Below are 21918 nucleotides of genomic sequence, written 5' to 3' on the forward strand. Positions count from 1 at the left end.
TTTTTTTTTTTTTTTTTTTTTTTGTATTGTACAAAGGACTTCTGAAATTTTGTGCATTCTGATTCTCTACCTGTCAATGTGAGCAAAGAAAAAACCCATGTAGAAATATCTGTGCGATTATATCCCCTTAAATTGTTGTAAGTTTTTAGAGTATGTATTGTATTCTGATATTAGGCATCAAGAAGTAGTATTAAATGATTGTAAAGTTGATTGTTTTTTTTATTTTTTATAACAAAACATGTCATGCGCCGTAGCCGTAGTTTGCAACCACTCCACCCCCTCCCCCCATCCCCTTTTTTTTTTTTTTTTTTTTTTTTTTTTTTTTTTTTTTTTTAAATCTAACTCCTGGAAACTTGAAAATTCTCCACACTGCAAGATTTTTTTGCTCTTTTAGCTTTGGCAGTGGTCCCTTGGCATCCTCACATCAAAGTGGTCTTGATGTCAGAGGACCTTAGACCCCCAGAGCATGGGGGAAAAGAGGCTGCAGGAACTGGTTTAGCAGCGGACGATCGGCTAAGTTAATATGCTTCTCCAAATCCCCTAGACAGATGCAAGCAGTTGGGGCTGGTTCACAACACATGCAGTCCAGTGCAGGGTGCTGTTTTTTTTTTTTTTTTTTTTTTTTCCTCTGCATCAAATGCTGGGATAGTAGGTTATATGGTTTCCAATTGCATAGTTCACACCAGTGCAGTCAGTTCCAGAAAAAAGTAGAACATGTTGCATTTTTTTTTTTCTACACTGAACTATAATGGAATGCAGTAAAATGCACTGGAATGCACCGGATCGCCTAGGTCCCAATTAAAAATTAAGAAAAGGGGAGGGGACAAGCACTGAAAAGCATCAAACGCACTGTCAAAACCAGGTACCCCCCCAAAAGGTGCCAAATGTGGCAGCGGAGGGGAGAGGGGGCGGATAATCAGTGCTTCCCCTTTTGGTGGGAGCTCTGCTTTAACCCCTGCAGTGGGATGCAGCCCCACTGTAATTGAGAATTTTTGGATTTTCTAGAGCTCCGCTTTTAAAGTGTGACTAAAGGCAAAACATTTTTTGTAGCTTTGGATGGAGTGGAGAGGGATTGGAACACCTGGGGGTCTCCAACGAATTCCCTTTACTTTGTACCTACTCCCTCTCGCTTCCTGTTTTTGGCTATGGGACTATCTTTGCTATGCGAAATCTTCGCAATGGGACACAGATGGAGAAAAAAATAATAATCTGACGGGGATTATAACCCTCCTTTTACTTCAAAAAAAGGGGGGAACGGCCTTTTGCTTTCCATCCAGCTACTCCAGATCACTTTTCATTCATAGAAGTTGTAGTACCGGCTTTTATGAATGGAGGAGCTGGGTGGAATGGTTCTATTAACCACTTATTTACTGTTCACCCCCTTCCTGAATTTTTTTTTTTTTCCAAAAAAAAAAAAAAAGGTCAAACATTTTAGAAAAACAATGTGTTTTTCATATTTTGCAAACCGGTAATGTTTCTTTACTGATTGGTAGCACTAAGGGAACTATTGTCCCTCTAACGGAAGCCTGTTAACGACATTCTTCTTTTCTTCACGTTGATGGCATAAGGGGAAACAAGTGGATTACCGGCTTTTGTTTACTTCTGTGATCAGCAGTCATTTGACTGACAGCAGATCCCATAGTAAAGGGCCTGCTGGGATTGGCCCTTTACCTCAAGGATTCAGCGATCATCATGCACATGCTTGGGCAGCAGGATGACCATGTACACCCTCCTGGCAAAGGAAGCCTGCACTGTAGCAGTCTTTTGACTATAGCGTTGGCACCAAATGGTTGGTGTGTGTGTGTGTGTGTGTGTTGCTGAAGAAATGGCACTTTGCTACAATGTAAAGTAATGAGTGTACAGCTTGTATAACAGTGTAAATTTGCTGTCCCCTCAAAATAACCCACACAGCCATTAATGTCTAAACCGCTGGCAATAAAAGTGAGTACACCCCTAAGGGAAAATCTCCAAATTGGGGAAAAAAGTGTCAATATATTGTGGGGCACCATTATTTTCCAGCACTACCTTAACCCTCTTGGGCATGGAGTTCACAGGTTGCCACTCCAGGAATGACGACGTCATGGAACTGGTGGTTGTTAGAGACCTTGCGATCCTCCACCTTCTGTTTTGAGGATGTCTCGCAGATGCTCTAGAGGGTTTAGGTGTGGAGACATACTTGGGCAGTCCATCACGTTTACCCTCGGCTTCTTTAGCAAGGCAGTGGTCATCTTGGAGGTGTGTTTGGGGTCGTTATGTTGGAATACTTCCCTGTGGCCCAGTTTCTGAAGAGAGGAGATCATGCTCTGCTTCAGTATGTCACAGTACATGTTGGCATTCATGGTTCCTTCAATGAACTCAGTGCCGGCAGAACTCATGGAGCCCCAGACCATGACACCACCACGCTTAACTGTAGGCAAGACACACTTGTCCTTGTACTCATCACTTGGTTGCTGGCACACATGCTTGACACCATCTGAACCAAATAAGTTTATCTTGGTCTCATCAGACCACAGACATGGTTCCAGTATTCCATGTCCTTATTCTGCTTGTCTTCAGCAAACTGCTTGTGGGCTTTCTTGTGCACCATATTTTAGAAGAGGCTTCCTTCTGGGATGACAGCCATGCAGACCAATTTGATGTAGTGGGTGGCGTAAGGCTGACCCCCACCCCTTCAACCTCTGCAGTAATGTTGGCAGCACTCGTATGTCTTTCCCAAAGACCACCTCTGTATTTGACGCTGAGTACGTGCACTCAACTTCTTTGGTCGACCATAGCAAGGCCTGCTCTGAGTGTATGGTCTTAGCCACCATGCTGCAGCTCAGTTTCAGGGTCTTGGCAATCTTCTTTATAGCCTAGGCCATCTTTATGTAGAGCAGCAATTCTTTTTTTTTTTTTTTCAGATCCTCAGAGTTCTTTGCCATAAGGTGCCATGTTGAAGTTCCAGTGAGAGCAATAATACCAAATTTAGTACACCTCACTCACAAGTCACATGACACCGGAGAGGGAAAATGGCTAATTTGGACATTTTCACTTAAGGGTGTACTCGCTTTTGCTGCCAGCGGTTTAGACATTAGGTCCGGTTCACACCGCTGTGGGTGAGAGATCCGGATGTGATTCGCACTGCAGTGCAAATCACATCCGATCTCCGTAGCGATGCGAGTTCAGCCATACAGATAGTATGGCTGAATTCGCATCGCTCCCGCAGCAAACTCGCACGGGACCCTTTTTGGTCCGCAGCAGAATCGGATCGCATGGGTGTTCACACCATGCGATCCGATTCCTGTGCGAGTGTGCAGATCGCACTGCGATATGCGGACGGATCTTGGGGTGTCATTAACATTTCATTGACACTCCCAGCAGTCCGCATAGGGCAGTGTGAACTGCCGGCGGGAGGCATGAGATGCGGGAAAACGCCGCGGATTCGCGGCGTTCCCGCATCGCTATGGTGTGAACCTAGCCTTAATGGCTGTGTTGAAATTTACACAATTTTATACAAACTGTACACTCACTACTTTACATTGTAGCAAAGTGTAATTTCTTCAGTGTTGTCGTATGAAAACATATAAATATTTTACAAAAAAGTGAGGTGTACTCGCTTTTGTGAGATACTGTATGCATAATGTGCTAGTATTCATTGCATACTAGCACATTATGAAATACTTGCCTTAGTACAAGGTGTCACCACTGACAGGGCTTCCATCTTCACCTTGGTCTTCTGGGTTCACGTTTTCTGGCAGTCCGGTCCCACTGCAGTGACATTGCTCCTGCGCATGTGTGGGAGTCACAGGCTGTAGGATGGGCATTCTGTCCCTTGAGAGTGCATGTGCCAGTGTCATCACTGGCTGCATGCAGTGTGACTATCTCCTAAACCTTGTAGGTTTAAGAGATTTTCACTGTACCTACAGGTAAGTCTTATTTTATAGGTTTACCTGTGGGTAAAAGTAAAAAAAAAAAAAAAAAAAAAAAAAAAAAAAAGAGGGGGGGGGGTTGGGGTTGCTTCTACTTTAAAGCGGGAGTCCACTGGGACTCCGCGTTTTTTTTTTTTATTTTTTTTTTTTTATATATTTTTTTTTTTTAAAAGCCAGCAGCTACAAATGCTGCAGCTGCTGACTTTTAAAATAGTGACACTTACCTGTCCAGCGCGCCCGCGATGTCGGCACCCGAAGCCGATCTCTAGATCGTCTCTCGGGTGCTGCCGCCGCCATCTTGGGTATGGGAATCAGGAAATGGAGCCTTTCGGCTTCATTTCCCGGTTCCCTACTGCGCATGCGCGAGTCGCCCTGCGCAATAAGGACGGTCCCCGCTGCCTCTGGGATCTGTGTGTTTCCCAGCAGGTAGCGGGGCACTTGCGGAAAGGGGCGGGCACTTGCAGAAAGGGGCATAATCTACGCCCCTTTCCGCAGAGAGCTATCCCGGAAGTGAGTGCAGAATACCTGTACTGTACAGGTATCTGCACCCCCTCCCCCCTGAAAGGTGCCAATTGTAGCGCCGGAGGGGGGGAGGGTTTCCGATGAGCGGAAGGTCCACTTTAGGGTGGACCTCCGCTTTAACCCTGCCACATTGGACGATTATGGTGGTGGGGATGTATGGGGCATCAGAGGAGAGTTTTCTGATAAATCGGCACACAGCAGCACTGAACGTAGTTAAAGCGGAGGTCCACCCTAAAGTGGACCTTCCGCTCATCGGAACCCTCCCCCCCCTCCGGTGCCACAATCGGCACCTTTCAGGGGGGAGGGGGGTGCAGTTACCTGGATAATCCAGGTAACTGCACCCACTTCCGGGATAGCTCTCTGCGGAAAGGGGCGTAACTTACGCCCCTTTCCGCAAGTGCCCCGCTGCCTGCTGGGAAACACACAGATCCCAGAGGCAGCGGGGAGCGTCCTTATTGCGCAGCGCGATTCGCGCATGAGCAGTAGGGAACCGGGAAATGAAGCCGAAAGGCTCCATTTCCTGATTCCCATACCCAAGATGGCGGCGGCAGGACCCGACAGGCGACCTAGAGATCGGCTTCGGGTGCCGACATCGCGGGTGCGCTGGACAGGTAAGTGTCACTATTTTAAAAGTCAGCAGCTGCAGTATTTGTAGCTGCTGGCTTTAAAAAAAAAAAAAAAACGCGGAGTCCCGGTGGACTCCCGCTTTAACTGATTTTTTTTTTTTGCAAGCTTAGACAGTTTAGTATTTATCTTGAATTTAGTAGCATTGCTATGTGGTCTTTTACATCAGTAGCAGTACTATAATAAAAATAGCGGGCATATATGCGATCCTCTCTGCTTTGTTTATCAGAGGTCCACATTACTGTGCCCTTTAGTTGCTGTGCTGAAGTAGCAATTTCATTAGTCTATTTAGTCTAAAGACTCCTTTGTGTTGTCACAAAAGCAGGTCACAGGACTTAGGAACTGGTTGCTAAGGGAAACGAGTGAGAACAGAGTCTAACAATAGTAAAAGTTCTAATTGCGAATCACCCTTTGTGAAGTTACAGTTTCATGGTCGTAAATTAACTAGATAATGGTGTTCCTCTTGGGCAGAAGGAGATTTGTGCCAATGTGATCTTTAATGGTCTCATGTGAGACATAATAGATGGAAGTGAGCAGATTTTATCTCGGGGGTAATTTCTTTTGTAGATAGTTTTTGGTAATGGTGTGATGAATTACAGGTTAAGTGTTTGTTGTTTTTCATTGTAAAACACCCCTTGTGTGTTGCATACCCGGGGCATAGCTGGTAAATAATATATACACTGCAATTCATGATGTTCGTATATGCTATTTTATAAAGTGCTAGCACAAATCTTATTTGTAAAAACGATTGTACAGTTTAAAGGTTCTGCCAATAATATTTAAAGTTGAGTTTCATCTAGCAAAAATGTGTTGTAGTTTTGATCGCGTTTTGAGCAGGGTTAGAACCTCTGTGAGGTTCCTGTTGTCTTCTGCATCCCCACTGGAGAGGGTTTTTTTTTTTATTTTTTTTCCCCCTTCTTATTTGTTCCAAAGAAACCTCATAAAGGCAGAAGAAGTTTCCTCCAAAATGAGGAGAAATCCCACCTTTTTGACAATTTTTCTCCCTTTAGGACATCTATTTTCAGGTAAAATGTGTTCGACTTCCTTTTCTACTTTTTGCCCCGGTAACAATCGCCAGGATAGAACGTAAGTAAATCTTCCCAGCAGGGACCCACACAACCTTCGATTACAGCTATTCTAATTCTTGTCTCTTCTATTCCACACTAGAAAAAAGACATTTGAGTTGAACCTGTACTAAAATGGCAGTTTAAGACTGAATGCTGTTAACTTTTTATTTTATTTTTTTTCTACTATTTAACTGCCAGATTAAAGTGGATCTATGGGGTAAATAATGGCCTATAGGATGCAGTCTGTCAATAACATTTAACACTGCAGTTTTTTTTTTCTGGGATGCCCGCTGACTTCACAGTCTTTGAGGAGACATGATCAGAAAGGTAAGAAAACCTGTCTGATCGCTATTGTTCTCCTCACGATAAGCAACATTTTGCTTGGTGTTTGCAAAGATCTGTGCCACGCTGTGTCGCTTCCAGTGCCAAGATCTGTGCCACGTTGTCAGCATTGGCATGTATTTGGAGTACAGAGAGACAGATCGTGCTTTTTTAATTTTTCATGTTATTAGCAGTGTGCTTGTGATATCCGTACTTTTAAGCCAGCCATAGACAGATTGAAATGTGGCCGGTTCAGCAGGAAGTTGATGAATTTTGATCCATCTATGAGCACACTGAATTTACTGAAGCCAGTCTATCGATCAATTTCAGTTTTAGCTTTGATCGCTGCCGGCAGCGATCGTTGAATTTAATTCTGACAGTTCGAAAATCCTGCTGACAGAATTCAATAGTGCAGCGGGAGGGCTGCCCATTTTGATGGGGGAACCAACCCATGGTTGAAGGAATGAAATATGTGTAATGTATGGCCTGCCTAAGCGGTTTTATGGGCCAGCACCAGAGCTGCACAATGAATGGTTTAAAAGATCGCAATCTCGATTCAACCCCTATGACGATCTGTATTGCAGAGTTTCCCCATTCTTGTAACAAGTATAGAGAGTTCTCTGCTCACTCTGGCGCTTTGCCAAACTGGGCAGTCTGCAAAGTTTTTAACATTGTAACTCTTCAGCCTTAGATCAAATGGATAAAACTTCTGTGTGAATATGCAGGGAGTTTAACCACTTAAAGTCTACACCTTTTTCTGACACTTATTTCTTAGTTTAAAATCAGATTTTTATTTTTATTTTTCTGGAAAATTACTTGGTATATGTGTGTATATATATATATATATATATATATATATATATATATATATATATATATGTGTGTGTATATATATATATATATATATATATATATATATATATATATATATATAATTGCAGAGCCACTAGGGAATAAAATGGCGATTGTTGCATTATTTTATGTCACACTGCATTTGCACAGTAGTCTTTCAAATGCAATTTTTTGGGAAAAATACACTTCAATGAATAAAAAAAGGGGGGAAAAAAAACAAAACAGTAAAGTTAGCCTAATTATTTTGTTTAATGTGAAAGATGATGTTATGCTATGAGAATCGTGATCTATCTGCTAAGCAAAAAAAATAAATTGCGTTTCTCATTTTAGCCAGAATCGTGCAGCTCTAGCCAGCACTCCTGGCACGCTGTCTGATATGCTTCGAGAGCCTTTTTCAATAGAATTTTCTTGTTTTTGTTTATACGAGGTAGGTCACCAGGTCTTTCTTCAACACACCCCATTTGCACAGCTTTGGGAACGGCATGCATTAACTTGGCATTCCCTGCTAAAGCGTTCTGACTGGATGTGATAGAGTTCTTGATTTCACTCTCCAGATGCACAACCACCCCCCCCCCCTTTTTTTTTCATACAATAGGAGAACACTTTGCATTCATTGAGAAAATGCAAAGTGATCTCTGGTCCCCGTGCAGAGCAAAAAACCTCCTGCGTTCTCTAAGCAGGGCAGCCACTTGTCATGGGACCAGGGAGCAGTACCTACTACCAGGGTTGATTTTATCTAAATCAAGTCCGCTTAAATCACTAGTAAAACGGCTTGATTAAAATCATCTTTTTTTTTTTTTTTTTTTTTTTTTAAAGAGCAACGGTCATCACTGACCCGCTATTGACTCACCAACGGTCCCATTCACTTTAATAGGACGGCTGATGATATGGCAGTGACACAACAAGGTGAGGGACGTGGCGGCAGTAGGTGAGTGAATGCCCGCTAACAGGTGCTGCCATGATGGATCTGAAAGGACAAGTTCCTTTTAAATGGAAGGACTTATTCTTGCTGTTGAATGATTGAATCGGTTCTGATATAAACTGTTTTGCTGTCAGGTTAGTAAAACAGTCATATCAGAACCAATTCAATCATACAGTTTGTAGTGTACATAGATTTGCAAAACAATGGTTTTAAGAATGTTCCTGAGCTTTATTTCATCTCATGGTTACTGTGAAATTGTATGAATACGTTAATGCAGTGCATGTTTTCAACTTGCAAAGCTTGGATTCATTTAAATCAGTGTATCAAAAATGTAAATGGTGTAGAATAAACAGCCTCATGTTACATAACTAAGTTCCATCTCCTGCTGAATAAACTACATTTCTAATGTATAAATAGAAAACTATCTTTAGATAGATTTTTACGCCAAAATAATTTTATTAAAATTGATTTGATAAAAAATCTTTTTTTATCCACCCTGCCTACTATAGTGACTTCCAGCTTCCACAGGCAGGTTGGGTATGGCACATGCATATATATGAATGCATTGGTCCAAGCTGAAACTATGTAACCATGCAAAATAGTCAGAACCTAAACTCCAGCTTTAAAATGTTACTAAACCCACAACAGAAATATCTGTCTGTATATGCAGTAAAGCATGGTTGTTATATTCAATGTGGAACCTAAGGAGTCAATCCTCTGCATTGTGTAAAAAGACTGCTTGATCCTACATTCTCTAAACCACCCTTTCTTCCATTGTCCCCAATCCATCTCAGCTTGGTGTGTATTACTAGAGAGAGAGGTAGGTGTGTGTGTGTTTGTGTGTGTGTGTGTGTTTGTGTGTGTGTGTGTGTGTGTGTGTGTTTGTGTGTGTGTGTGTGTGTTTGTGTTTGTGTTTTTTTTTTTCTTCTTGGAAGAATGCATGTGATCAGCACCACCCCCCCCCCCCCCCCCCAAATATTTCTCCTGTATCCCCCTTTAATATCTTTATTATGAAAACAGGATGGAAGGGATGACTTGATGCTTTGCATTTACCTCCTGCAGACACGCAACACTGAGATAAACATTTAACATCCTAATGTTTTGTAAGGCCTGATAACATCTTGCTGTGTCATTAATCTTTTATTAATCTTGCTTGTCATATTTGTATCATGCTTGCTACTGACTGTGTAACTCTCTGTCCGATTTGAGTTGGTTGTCGGTGCTTTCTCTTGTTTGCATCTTAAAATAAAAAAATAAATAAAGCAATAGCATATTTTTTTTTTTTTTTTTTAAATCAACCAGGTTTATTGCGATTTACAGTGCATACATGTTACAGATTACATTTACAAAAATGCTACATATCGTACAGATCCTCAAATAACAATTGTATAACCATCTCAAATCTTCAATGTCACATCACGTTTTATGCATGAAATAAATAAAGCAAAAAGGTACCTTGTGTCAGTGGTTTGGGTTACTTCACTACCCAGGGGCCGAAGGATCTACTTGTTATTTACATTACTATGTATTATGCATAAACCGGCTATGAACAAGTGCTAGACTCCTGCAGCCACCTGTCCCAGATTTTGTAGTATTTCTCAGGACATCCCCTATTTGTGTATATAAATTTTTTGTACGGGAGGGTGTTGTTTATTTCTACTTTCCATTCTGCAATGCTCGGGGGATAAGTCCTCATCCACTTCCGAGCTATTGTCTTTCGTGCTGTGAATAACGTCTCGTGTAGAAATGTCTTCATGTACCTGTCGGTCGAGTCTGGCAAGAGTCCTAAAAGGCACATTTTTGGGTCCAGCGTGGCTGGAGAGCCCATTTCGTCATGGAGGAATCTTACTATCTGTGTCCATAGTCCCTGTACTTTGGGGCATGACCACAGTAAGTGAATGAATGTTCCTGTCTCCCTTCCACACATTTGGCATAAAGTGGACTGGGAGCCTCTGTACCTGGCAACCCTGAGGGGGGTAAGGTACGCTTGATGGAGTATGTAAATTTGGGTCAGCCTGTCCGACAGTTTTGGGGAAACTGTCTTACAGAATTCCAGTGCTTCCTCCCATTCCCCGTCCTCGATGGGTCCCACCGCCCTTTCCCAGCGAGGTTTAAGTCCATAAGCTATTTTAGTTGCTACTGGGGTGGAGAGTAGATTGTAGAAGGCTGAAATTAGTTTTTGAGGATCCGTGTTTTTGATGATTGCCATAGCAACATTTGAAGTGGGCTTAGGGGGGGACAATGGGAATTGAGTGCGGATTGCATGCTTGACTTGCAGATATCTAAAGAACATATGATTGGGAAGATTGTACTCCTCTTGGAGTGTGTGGAAGGTTTTTAGAGTCCCATTGTTAAGTAAGTGATGGAGATATAAGATTCCATAGGTGGACCAGCAATCTACATCAGGAATTTGCAAGATTTCAGGTAGGACCTTGTTGTGCCATAATGGGGTGAAGTCGTTGTATTGGGGAATCTCTAGTTTAGCGGAGGCAATGTCCCATATGCGTCTGTATTGACGCAGCAGGGCCAGCTCACCAGTCCTCAAATCAGTATTTCCGGTGTTTATTGTTATTGCATAAATAGGGTCTTTAGTGCATCTGGCCCACTTGGGGCACATCAGCTGGAGGAACCGCTCCCTGTCTGTCTTGTCAATGTGGTATAGTTGTGATAATTGGGACGAAATATAGTATAGGTTGAAATCTGGTAGTGCCATACCTCCCAGGTCCGGTGGGTTTTTTAGCGTCTGCCATGCCAGTTTGTGTCTGTTAGGACCCCATACGAAAGGTTTGAGGAGGGCTTCTAGAGTCTTGAAGTATTTCAAAGGTACCGTATATACTCGAGTATAAGCCGAGATTTTCAGCCTCTTTTTTTGAGGCTGAAAGTGCCCCCTCGGCTTATACTCGAGTCACCGCTGTCTGACTGCTCGATCAGCGTATCGAGCAGACAGACGGCGGACATTAAAATTCAAAAGCCGCGCCTCCTTCTCCGCCTCCGCCTGTGATAGGCGGAACACTGAATTTCCCAGCAGTCAGTGTTCCGCCTATCACGGACATCCGTTCATTCTCATACTACGGACGAGTATGAGAGGATGTCCGTGATAGGCGGAACACAGGCTGCTGGGAAATTGAGTGTTCCGCCTATCACAGGCGGAGGACGGAGGCGCAGCTTTTGAATCGTAGAATGGCCGCCGAGAAGAGCGGCGATCCATCGGCACGGCACGGGACGGAGGAGGCACGGGACGGAGGAGGCACGGGACGGAGGAGGCACGGGACGGAGGAGGCACGGGACGGAGGAGGCACGGGACGGAGGAGGCACGGGACGGAGGAGGCACGGGACGGAGGAGGCACGGGACAGAGGCTTGGGACACAGGTAGGCTGGACACACACACACACACACACACACACACACACACACACACACACACACAGGGATGGATGGATGGATACACACACACACACACAGGGATGGATGGATGAATACACACACACACACACACACACACACACACACACACACACACACACACACAGGGATGGATGGATACACACACAGGGATGGATGGACGGACACACAGGGATGGATGGATGGATGGATGGATGGACACACACACAGGGATGGATGGACGGACACACACACAGGGATGGACGGACACACAGGGATGGACAGCCATGTCTCACCCTCGGCTTATACACGAGTCAATAAGTTTTCCAGTTTTTTGGGGGTAAATTGGGGGCCTCGGCTTATATTCGGGTCGGCCTATACTCGAGTATATACGGTAAGTATGTTGGGGAGTGCCACATAACATATAATACTTTGGGAAGTAGAACCATTTTAATTAAGTTTATTCTGCCCCATACCCCCAGTGGCAAGCAATAGCATATTTTAATCAGAGATTAATTTGTGCTTTGGCTGTATTTTAATAAAAACAAAAAGTCATTTGTTTCTAGGAAATTACATTTCTACAGGAACAGAAATGCTATTTAAAACTACTATGCATGTGCTAGCAAAATACCAAAAGACGCCAATAACCTGTCTGCTTTCCAAATGTTCTGTAATTTATAGAAATTTAGGATATCCATTCATTAATTTTTATATTTTAAGATCTAAACCTTGTTAAACCTATTAAACCTATGTAGATGTCCATTGTAGTTTTAAAGGATAAGAAGCCTGAATGGAAGTTGTGAAATATGTGATTCATATCCTACAACCTGTCTGCTTTAAGATCAGTTTGTCCCCAAGACATCTGAGTTGTAATTACAGTTCTGTATGCTATCAAGCTTTGCCAAGACTTATAATATGAAACGTGTGTGTTTAGCGCAGAAAAGGGCTGGAACACTATACATACCCTGTTTCCCCGAAAATAAGACCTAGCGTGATTGTCGGTGATGAGTGCAAGCCCTAACCCCCCCCCCCCAAATAAGCCCTAGTTAAAGTCTTTTGGGGAAACAAGGTAGGGCTTATATTGCAGCCGTCACCGACAATCACGCTAGGTCTTATGTTGGGGGAAACAGGGTATCAGTGCTGCTTCCCCCATTTTGTTTTTGGAATTATTGCCTTGTACAGGTTTTTGCCTGACCTGACTAGCTGCTATAAACGAGCTGTATATTACTTTGCGGTGATTCAGTAACATGCACAAATCCAGACTATTGCTGCACTCCTTGGTATTTTTATTGAAGCATTAAATGACATCACAGGTATGACAGGAACATGAAGAAAATACAAAGTACAGTTGCTTTCTGCACACATATTTAAGCTGGCCATAGATGGAGTGTCTTTCCTATAACCTGTGGTCACTCGATTCCCTGATCAAGACGAGCGGTGTTGATGGAGGAATCCCTCCAATGGAGCCATTATGTTCTCCTCCTGGTGGTGGGGAGTGAGGGAACTGTTTTTTTTGTTTGTTTTTTTTTTTTGCTAGCGGCTCTAACAGCCACTAGCAGTAATTGCATGTAAAATCCAGCAGGCTGGTTCTACTAAAGTTGTTTGATCAACTTGGTTACATTCAGCCTGCCCACGCATGGTTTGAATCTCAGCTGGTTCCTGCTGAACCGGCTGAAATTCAAACAGTAAACAGCTGGCTTTATCAATCAGTTTTAGGATTTCGACTGACTACGTACACCCAAAAGAACCCATCAAAGTTCACAGGGCGTACATGGCACACCTTGCTTGCATTCTGCCTGCTGCTTTTACTAACAGTTTTCAGCTGTCAGACTTCTGGAGCTTGCTGAATAATTACAGCAGTCTATTTCTGTGTTTGTAAACACTTGAATGCTCCATGAATAGCAGCATAGGCTGCAATTGTGACAGTGGGACCTGTGGCCAACAGGTAAGTCGGACTCTGGGAGGTCACACCCCTTTTCCACTAAGATCCAGTACTGTGAGTAGCACACACTTGGTGGGCACAGCAAGCAAGTGGGCCTGGCACCTGGGGGGACGTGACACACTCGCATATCCCTTTTGGTGGACAATCTGTCTTGCACTAACTCGTCTGGGGCAACAGACCTGCTCTGGCTCTGATACAGCATTCAGTTTCTTACTCACTCCTTCCTCAAGAAGCCTTGTGTCAAAGGTAAGATTTCCGCTGCCTTCACCATGGTGCTGGAACAGTTGCATAGTGGCAGCAAAGTAACCATAAATATGGTCTAAGTCTGTCACCACAGGAGTTACCTTTTTGCGTTCTCCCTCCCATACCTTCTATGGTTAAAAGTGGAGAAGGCAGATGAAGGGCTATATGAAGCAAAGGATTCTGATGGGGATAATTCCTCTAGGTAGGACTTTTTTTTTTTTTTTTTTTTTTTTTTTTTTTTTTTTTTTGGCTCTTCCTCCGATTGCAAAAGTTCAGTTGTTACTGCTGGAATCTTCAGGTCTAGAAATGACAAGCATTTGCTCAACAATAACCGATTTAAGTACAGCTTCTGCAAAAAGTGGGCGCTACCTGCGGTGGACCCCCGCAATGCCTTGTTTGAATAAGAGCCATGGCATGGTAGACAAGGAACATGCAGGCAAAAAGTTAGAGTCCCTTTTTTAAGGCTTGCGTTCTTTTGGCCAGTGCAGCCATTTCTTCATTGGGGCTTGTCAAGCCTTACTGGTCTAAGCTAAGTGAAAGAGCCTGAAGCTGTCAAATCGGGTTCTTTTGTAGGCAACACCTCGCTTTCCCTAAGCATTGCAGTTCTGTATGGGTGAGCTGGGAGATTCTCTCCCAGTCACTCTTCTCAACTTGGGCTTATGTTGGTCTACATGAGTTGTGTATTCCGGTTACAATGCTGGTCAGCATAGCTTCTCTTCAAGAAGCAGCTGGAACCAAATGCCTTTTTTTGCAACGTGTTAGGTACATTTTAATGCAACAATGTATGAAGAGCTTCTGGTGTCCCCACAAAAACAAAAAATTATTACATATACAAAATTTATCTTTTACATGATTTTACACCAAAACACTAAGCCCCAGTTAAAGTCTAAGTTCAGTCAAAAAAAAACACACAAATCAGCACCAGGGATATAAGTTAGTAGTATGTGTTACTTGTGCTGATGCCTCTTTTGTTACGTGAAATCCTCCTCAATCAATGCCCATCCACCCCTGTTAAAATTTTTAGGTAGATCTATGATATGGATCATTACTGTGCTATAGGGTTAGACAAATGGGTATTGTATGGTGCTGCGAAATTTCTGTGGTAGCCCTTTATTTAGCATGCCAGTCTTTCTTTGAAAATTGCTGTCTTTGATTCCTGAAAAGAGAACCCATGGCCGTCATACTTTCTCTTCCATATTTGATAGTTGAAGTCAGTCATTGAAGGACCATAATTACGCTTGCCTGTAAGATCACTGAATGATGAACCAAAGCTTTCAGTCCCAAAATTTGTTGGTCCGTAAGGCTAGATGAGCACTGTTGCACGTTTTTACCTTCATGCATTGCCTGCATTAGGGTAAAAAGTGCCTTACATACCCTAACCTGAGCCTGCACTCAATCCAGCACTCTGTCTGCCTGTAGCCATTTCTCCCAGGAAGTGGGGCACGAGATTAATCCTACAGGTGTGCCACCATAGTAAGTGGCTTTTTCTATGTTGGCACGCAGAGAGGAGGAGGAGTCGGAAGCACCAGTCACAGGTTAAAGCAAAGATCTGTGCCTTTTTTTTTATTTTTTTTCCTGTCATGTACTGAGTGGGGGGAGTACAGTCCTTTTCATGAGACAGTTAAGAATAATTGTGTGTTTTTTATTTTTTAAATCCACAGGGTACACACACACACACACACACACACACACACCCCCACACACCCCTGTGATCTTCTGATGCCGAGCAGGTTAATATGAGCCCCTGAACTTGTCGCAATCACTTTCTGCTCCCCTTTATAAAAGGTGTACTATAGCTTCCCACAATGAAGGGGGTTCTGTGAATGGAGGAGGGGAACCGTTCATGAAACCACCTGTCCTCTATTGACAGAGCGCTGTTCCTGGTGGCTTTTAGGAATGGAGAAAGAGGGCGAAAAGGGTGGGCATAAGGGGCAAGTGCCTGTACCAGGTGGTCCAGTGGTCTTTATTCCCCACCCCACCCCAGCTGTGTAGGTATGGGAGGCAGTATATGAACCGGAATGAACATTTCAACAAAGCATGCAGCCACCAGCACAAGGGATGCTTCTTGTTCAGTGAGAGTACTGTTCCTTGTGCTGATTTAAAAGTCATTGCAGCTTGAACTGTTAGTTTTTGTATCCAGGCTTTTTCAACAGGCTGTAAGGATGCATTTCATTTATTTAAATGTGCTGCAACTGAAACCTATTGAATGTTGCCATTCACATGATTTCCTTGAGGAGGTTTTCATTTCTTCTAGACAAGGCTTCTGTCCACTGGACAGGTGCAGGGGATAAGTTTTCAACCATGACATGTATGGCTGTGCTGTTGAAGAAAACAAACACTGTGTTGACATACCCAGGGTAAAGACTCTGGATATTGCCCTTATCAACCATCAACATTTAAATTCTTACTATAATATTCAAACCTGCATTTGAAGCATGACATCCTGATCATGATTATAGTGGTACTAAACCCAAAACCAAAAACATCATTTATTGCAGCTTACCAATCATTGGATGTGGTGGCTGCATTAGTGTCCGCCGCAGCATTGTCAGCCTGGGGGGAGAGGAGTGTTATACTGGCAGATTTAAATACACTAACAAATTGAAACCAAACTCCAGCTCATGCCTTTTTGAGGAAGTTATAGCAACAGCTTTCCTTCTCTTTTTTTTTTATTTAATTTTTTTTGGGATCAAGGTTTCACATTGTTAAATAAAAGTTGATTGCAAACACCCCTGTCAGTGGCACAGGGTTTGGCACATTTTTGCTTTGCCAGCTAAAAAAAATTGGCCTAACCCTAATTTACAGCAGAGAAGCCAGCCAGTAACCTCCGATGTAACACGTCAGCTTTATAGGCTGCTGGAAAGAATAATAACCTGTTATAGGAGGAAACTCCTTTATTATGATCACCCTCTCACCCCCTAAACTCTTCGCCTACCTTTACCCCCGCCCTCCCCTTTTTTACAAACTTGATGCTGGTGTCCATGGCTCAGTCTCCTCTCCTCTCCTCCTTGGACTTGGTATTCAGCTGGCCGTGTTCTTCTTCTGCCTCTTGCAGGATCCGCTGCAACACAGCCTGGGCACCCCAAGATCGGCCAACACCCCCCCCCCCCCCCAAAATCTCCTGCCCTGACCCAGATCCAGGTGACAGCAAGGGGACGGACAGCCTGTAAAGAGAATGGAGTGAGGTTAGAGCCTGCACTCTTCTCTCATCGCCATTCGAGGCTCTGGTTGGGAGCCAGCAGTCAGGCTCTTCCTTCCATCTCCCTGTGCTCACCGTCCTGTCACATCTTTGCTACGTCCCTGGGGAGGGGGCGGCTGGAACTGTTTGTTTCCTGAGAGTGCTGACACCCTGCACACAGGAGTCCGAAGCGCTGGTATGTGAAGGGGAAAAAAAACAAACTTAACCTCTGCTCACAAAAAAGCCAGGATGCTATTTCTAGTCGCCATGGCGCCTGGGATTTGTATAGCCCTGCAGCGGCAAATTATTTGTCTTTTATACATGTAACTTCCACATCTGTAAGAGAATGTGTTCTTTTGAAAAATAACACTTAATGGCTGGGTCACCAGGTGAAAAATAAGGAAGTTAAAGCTTCGCAAAGAAATGCAGCCATCACATCGAATTGGAAAGCTGCAATGTAATGTGTGTTTTTGGATCTAATACTGCTTTAATTTACACTGAAGGCTCTTCTGTTTTGTCTGTATAATAGTAAATGTCATTGGAACGACTAACTTGTTTTCAAATACTTTGTGCTTGCCTTTTACCAGGGTCACTGATTGAGCAATTGACCGCCGAGAAGTATGAGTGTATGGTGTGCTGTGAGATAATACGAGTTATGGCTCCAGTCTGGAGCTGTCAGAGCTGCTACCATGTGTTTCACCTGAACTGCATCAAAAAATGGGCCAGATCTCCTGCGTCACAAGCTGAAGGTCAGTATTAAGTTTTTACCATTGACAAATGGCACTTATTCCACTCCACATCTCCTATAATCCTCTTGTTCAGTTGATGATTGAACTTGCTTTGTATATTTTTGGCACACTTTTTTGCAATATTCAGTAGCCAGATAGCACCAATCTTTGTTTTTATCTGTTGTGAGGTTGAGACATAGAGAATGTTAGGCCTCATCTTCAGATTGGCATATTATGCCTCATTCACACGAGGCGGATCCACTGCCACGGAGTCCGCCTCTGTCCGCCAGCTCAGCGGGAGTTCTCTCCGTTGATCTTCGCTGAGCCGGCGGTTGACAGGTCCCTCTCTGCTTCACTGAGCAGGGAAGGGCTTGTCGAGCGCCGCTGGTTGCTATGGAGATAGAGGACGAAAACAGTCAGCATGTCCAGTTTCATCAGATCTCATCCGATCCACCAGGAACGGATGCGAACGTAGGGCCATCCGTCTGCTTTTAGCGGATCGGACTGGGTCGGATACCATACCTGGCCGATGCCCCTTGAAATCACTGTAATAGACACCACTACTCTACTAATCTCACTTGCTTTTGGGTCCCATGCTAAGCTGCTGCATTCTGAACACAGGAGGTCAGCTGCTCAACATGGGCCGCCATTCAGAAAATACGTTGCATTTTCTAAATGAATGCAAAGTGTTCTGTGATTGGATGAGATGGAGAGGCAGGCATGACATGTAAAATATCCATACCTAGAATTCATCTTTATTGTCCTTCTTTTTTTTTTTTTTTTTTCCTCAAGTCAGTGATTTGTGTTGATATTTGGACAGTGAAAGATCCTAGCTAGCATAGCTGGAGCTAGCTGCGCAGAGTTTGTTGTTGCAGCTTCTGTGGCCCATCCAGAGATATAGATATATAGATATATAGATAGATAGATTATTTTTTCCCATCTCATAGATCACTCCTCTTGCATTTTAAAGTTCACATTTCACTAGTGAAGTGCCTGGCACATATGCCGCCCCACTAACTTTTGCACTGTTTTTCTTGATTTGCATACATGTCAGATGATCCTTGATCTTCTATCACAAAATGAGTTACTTAAGCAAGCTATATATTATACAATTTTCTTTTCTTCCACCAGGGGAAATCTCTTGACAGGCTGGTTGATGGAATCGACTTTAGTACAACCAGCCTGCCCATAGATGGATCAAATCTCTATGGCCAGCTTAGAGCACTCATATTTAAAAGTTCACTGCCAGTCCCTTTTTTTTTTTTGGACAATGTTGTGCTTAGAATACCGCACATATTGGGGGGGGGGGGGGGTGGTTAACAGCATTGTCATCAGTGAGTCGCAAGCCTTTAGCTTGTCAAGTCAGTGGCTGACCCTTCCTAGCCCTGCCTGCTGTCTGATTGACTTAGTGATACTAAGTGTTTTTTTTTTTTTTTTTTTTTAAATAACAAACGTGTTATACTTGCCTGCTCTTACAATAATAACAACGTAATATTTTTTATTTTTTTTTACTTTTACTGTTTAACCACTTCAGCCCCGATAAGATTTACCCCCCCCCCCCCCCCTTCCTGACCAGAGCACTTCTTGCAATTCGGCACTGCGTGGTTGTGCAATGTGGCACCCTAACAAAATTAATGTCTTCTTTTTTTTTTTTTTTTTTTTTTTTTTTCCCCCCACAAATAAACCTTTCTTTTGGTGGTATTTTACCACCTCTGTGATTTTTATTTTTTGCGCTATAAACAAAAAAGCAACCATTTTGAAAAAAAGCTTTTTCGCGGAAGGGAGTTTAACAAGACTCGTGGCCACTCATTAAAATTAGAAGAAGAGATTTAACCTTAAACTACGTAACAGGTTCTTCACAGTAAGGCTGGGTTCACACCGCTGCGGGGGGAGAACCGGATGTGATTCGCACAGCAAATCACATCCGATCTCCGTAGCACTGCGAGTTCAGCCATACAGATAGTATGGCTGAACTCGCAGCTGTCCCGCAGCAAACTCGCACAGGACCCTTTTTTGGGTCCGCAACGGAATCGGATCGCATGGGGGTTCACACCATGCGATCCGATTCCTGTGCGAGTCGGCAGATCGCACTGCGATATGCCGACGGATCTGGGGGTGTCATTAACATAACATTGACACCCCCAGCCGTCCGCATAGGGCAGTGTGAACTGCCGGCGGGAGGTGAGCGATGCGGGAAAACGCCGCGGATTCGCGGCGTTCCCGCATCGCAATAGTGTGAACCTAGCCTAAGAGTGGAAAGGATGTGGAATTCCCTTCTACAGGTGGTGGTCTCAGCAGGGGGCATCGATTAGTTTCCAAGAAACTACTAGATAAGCACCTGAACGATCGCAACATACAGGGATACACAGTGTAATACTCACATATAATCACACACATGGGTTGGACTTTAATATCATGACTGCATTATGGCAGACACATCGGACACTTTTGACACCATTTTGGGGCCATTGTCATTTATACCGCAATCACTGTTATAAAAATGCACTGATTACTGTATAAATGGCAGGAAAGGGGTTAAGTGTGTCCTAGGGAGGTCTTCTAACTGTGGGGGATGGGCTTCCACTGACATGACAGCAATCACTGCTCCCGATGACAGGGAGTAGAAGATCCCTGTTATGTCACTAGACAGAATGGGGAAATGCCTTGTTTACAAAGGCATCTCCCCGTTCTTCCGCTCCGTGACACGATCGCGAGCCCCCGGTGGACTTTGAGTCTGGGGGACCCGCTGGCACGCGCCCACAATGCTAATTTGCCCAGCCGTGCCATTGTGCTGATGTACATCGTTGTGCACTGGTCGGCTAGGGATTAATCCATCATCTGAAAATGGGAAAGAGTGTGGCACAACTGCAAACCTGCATGGCCGTCCACCTAAACTGACAGGCCAGGCAAGGAGAGCATTAATCAGAGAAGCAGCCAAGTGGCCCATGGTAACTCTGGAGGAGTTGCAGAGATCCACATCTCAAGGATAATCTGTCCACAGGACAACTATTAGTCATGCACTCCGTGAATCTGGCCTTCGTGGAAGGGTGGCAAGAAGAAAGCCGTTGTTGAAACAAAATACTAAGTCCATATAATATAAAAAATGCCACCATTGTACAACTTTAGGTGACAGCTCATAGACTGGTTCATGCATAATATTCAGTGACCACCACCTCTAGCTGGAATGCTTGCTAACCTCTAAATGATGACCCCACTACAGAGTCGCACACGCCTGATATGTACCTTACGATACCACGGGAAAATGAATCCTCTTCTTCCTCCCCCCTGGTATCCCAACACAGACCTCCTCCCGGATTTCAATCAGTCGTTGGGGTGTGTGTGTGTGTATGTGGCCATAGAATGACAAAGGCAAACCATAGTGCTCTCTGCTACTGATAATTATTAAAATACTCACATAGGTATGTGAAAAACATGCATATCATCAACTTTAAATCAAATACAGAGCAATCTTAGAAGAAATCCTGACTGGGGCGGAGGCTCCACTTCCAGCAGGACAACAACCCTAAACATACAGCCAGAGCTACAATGGATTGGTTTAGATCAAAGCATACTGTATTCATGTGTTAGACTGGCCCAGTCAAAGTCCAGACCTAAATCCAATTGAGAATCTGTGACAAGACTTGAAAATTGCTGTTCAGACACATCTATCCAATCTGACAGAGCTTGAACTATTTTGCAAAGAAGAATGGGCAAAAATGTCACACTCTAGATGTGCAAAGCTGGTAGAGACATCCCCAAAAAGACTCGCAGCTGTAATTGCAGCGATAGGGATTTCTACCAAGTATTGACTCAGGGGGCTGAATACAAATGCACACTACACTTTTCACATTTATTTGTAACGTTTTATGAAAACCAATTATTTTCCTTCTACGTCGCAATTAAATGCCACTTTGTGTTGGTCTCTCACATAAAATCCCAATAAAATACATTTACATTTTTGGTTGTAACATGACAAAATGTGGAAAATTTCAAAGGGGTGTGAATACTTTTTCAAGGCACTGTAATTCTATGCATAGAATGCATTAAGACAAAAATCAAAACCCCACCTGCCTTTACAAGCACTTTAACAGCGCCTGATCTGTATGTCATTCACCATAGTCATGGGAGATGCAGGAGTTTGCATGTCCTAAGGAAATGATGTGCACTCATTGCTGAAGCACCTCTGACATTACCCACATTTCCTTGGAGCTGGAACATGTCGGGCACCTT

General features: G+C 43.7%; 1 protein-coding gene across 1 annotated transcript in view; it reads left to right on the top strand.

Annotated features, from left to right (window-relative positions):
- Positions 1–21918, top strand: part of NFX1 (nuclear transcription factor, X-box binding 1) — a 167133-nt gene that overhangs the window by 4104 nt on the left and 141111 nt on the right. Inside the window, exon 3 of the mRNA XM_077491886.1 lies at positions 17548–17709. Within this exon, the coding sequence (XP_077348012.1) occupies positions 17548–17709 (162 nt within the window). The remainder of the gene's footprint in view (positions 1–17547; positions 17710–21918) is intronic.

The sequence above is a fragment of the Lithobates pipiens genome, unplaced genomic scaffold (genome assembly GCF_037356315.1).
Source record: "Lithobates pipiens isolate NorthernLeopardFrog02 unplaced genomic scaffold, aLitPip1_a1.2 Scaffold_19, whole genome shotgun sequence".
In the NCBI taxonomy this organism is placed as follows: Eukaryota; Metazoa; Chordata; class Amphibia; order Anura; family Ranidae; genus Lithobates; species Lithobates pipiens.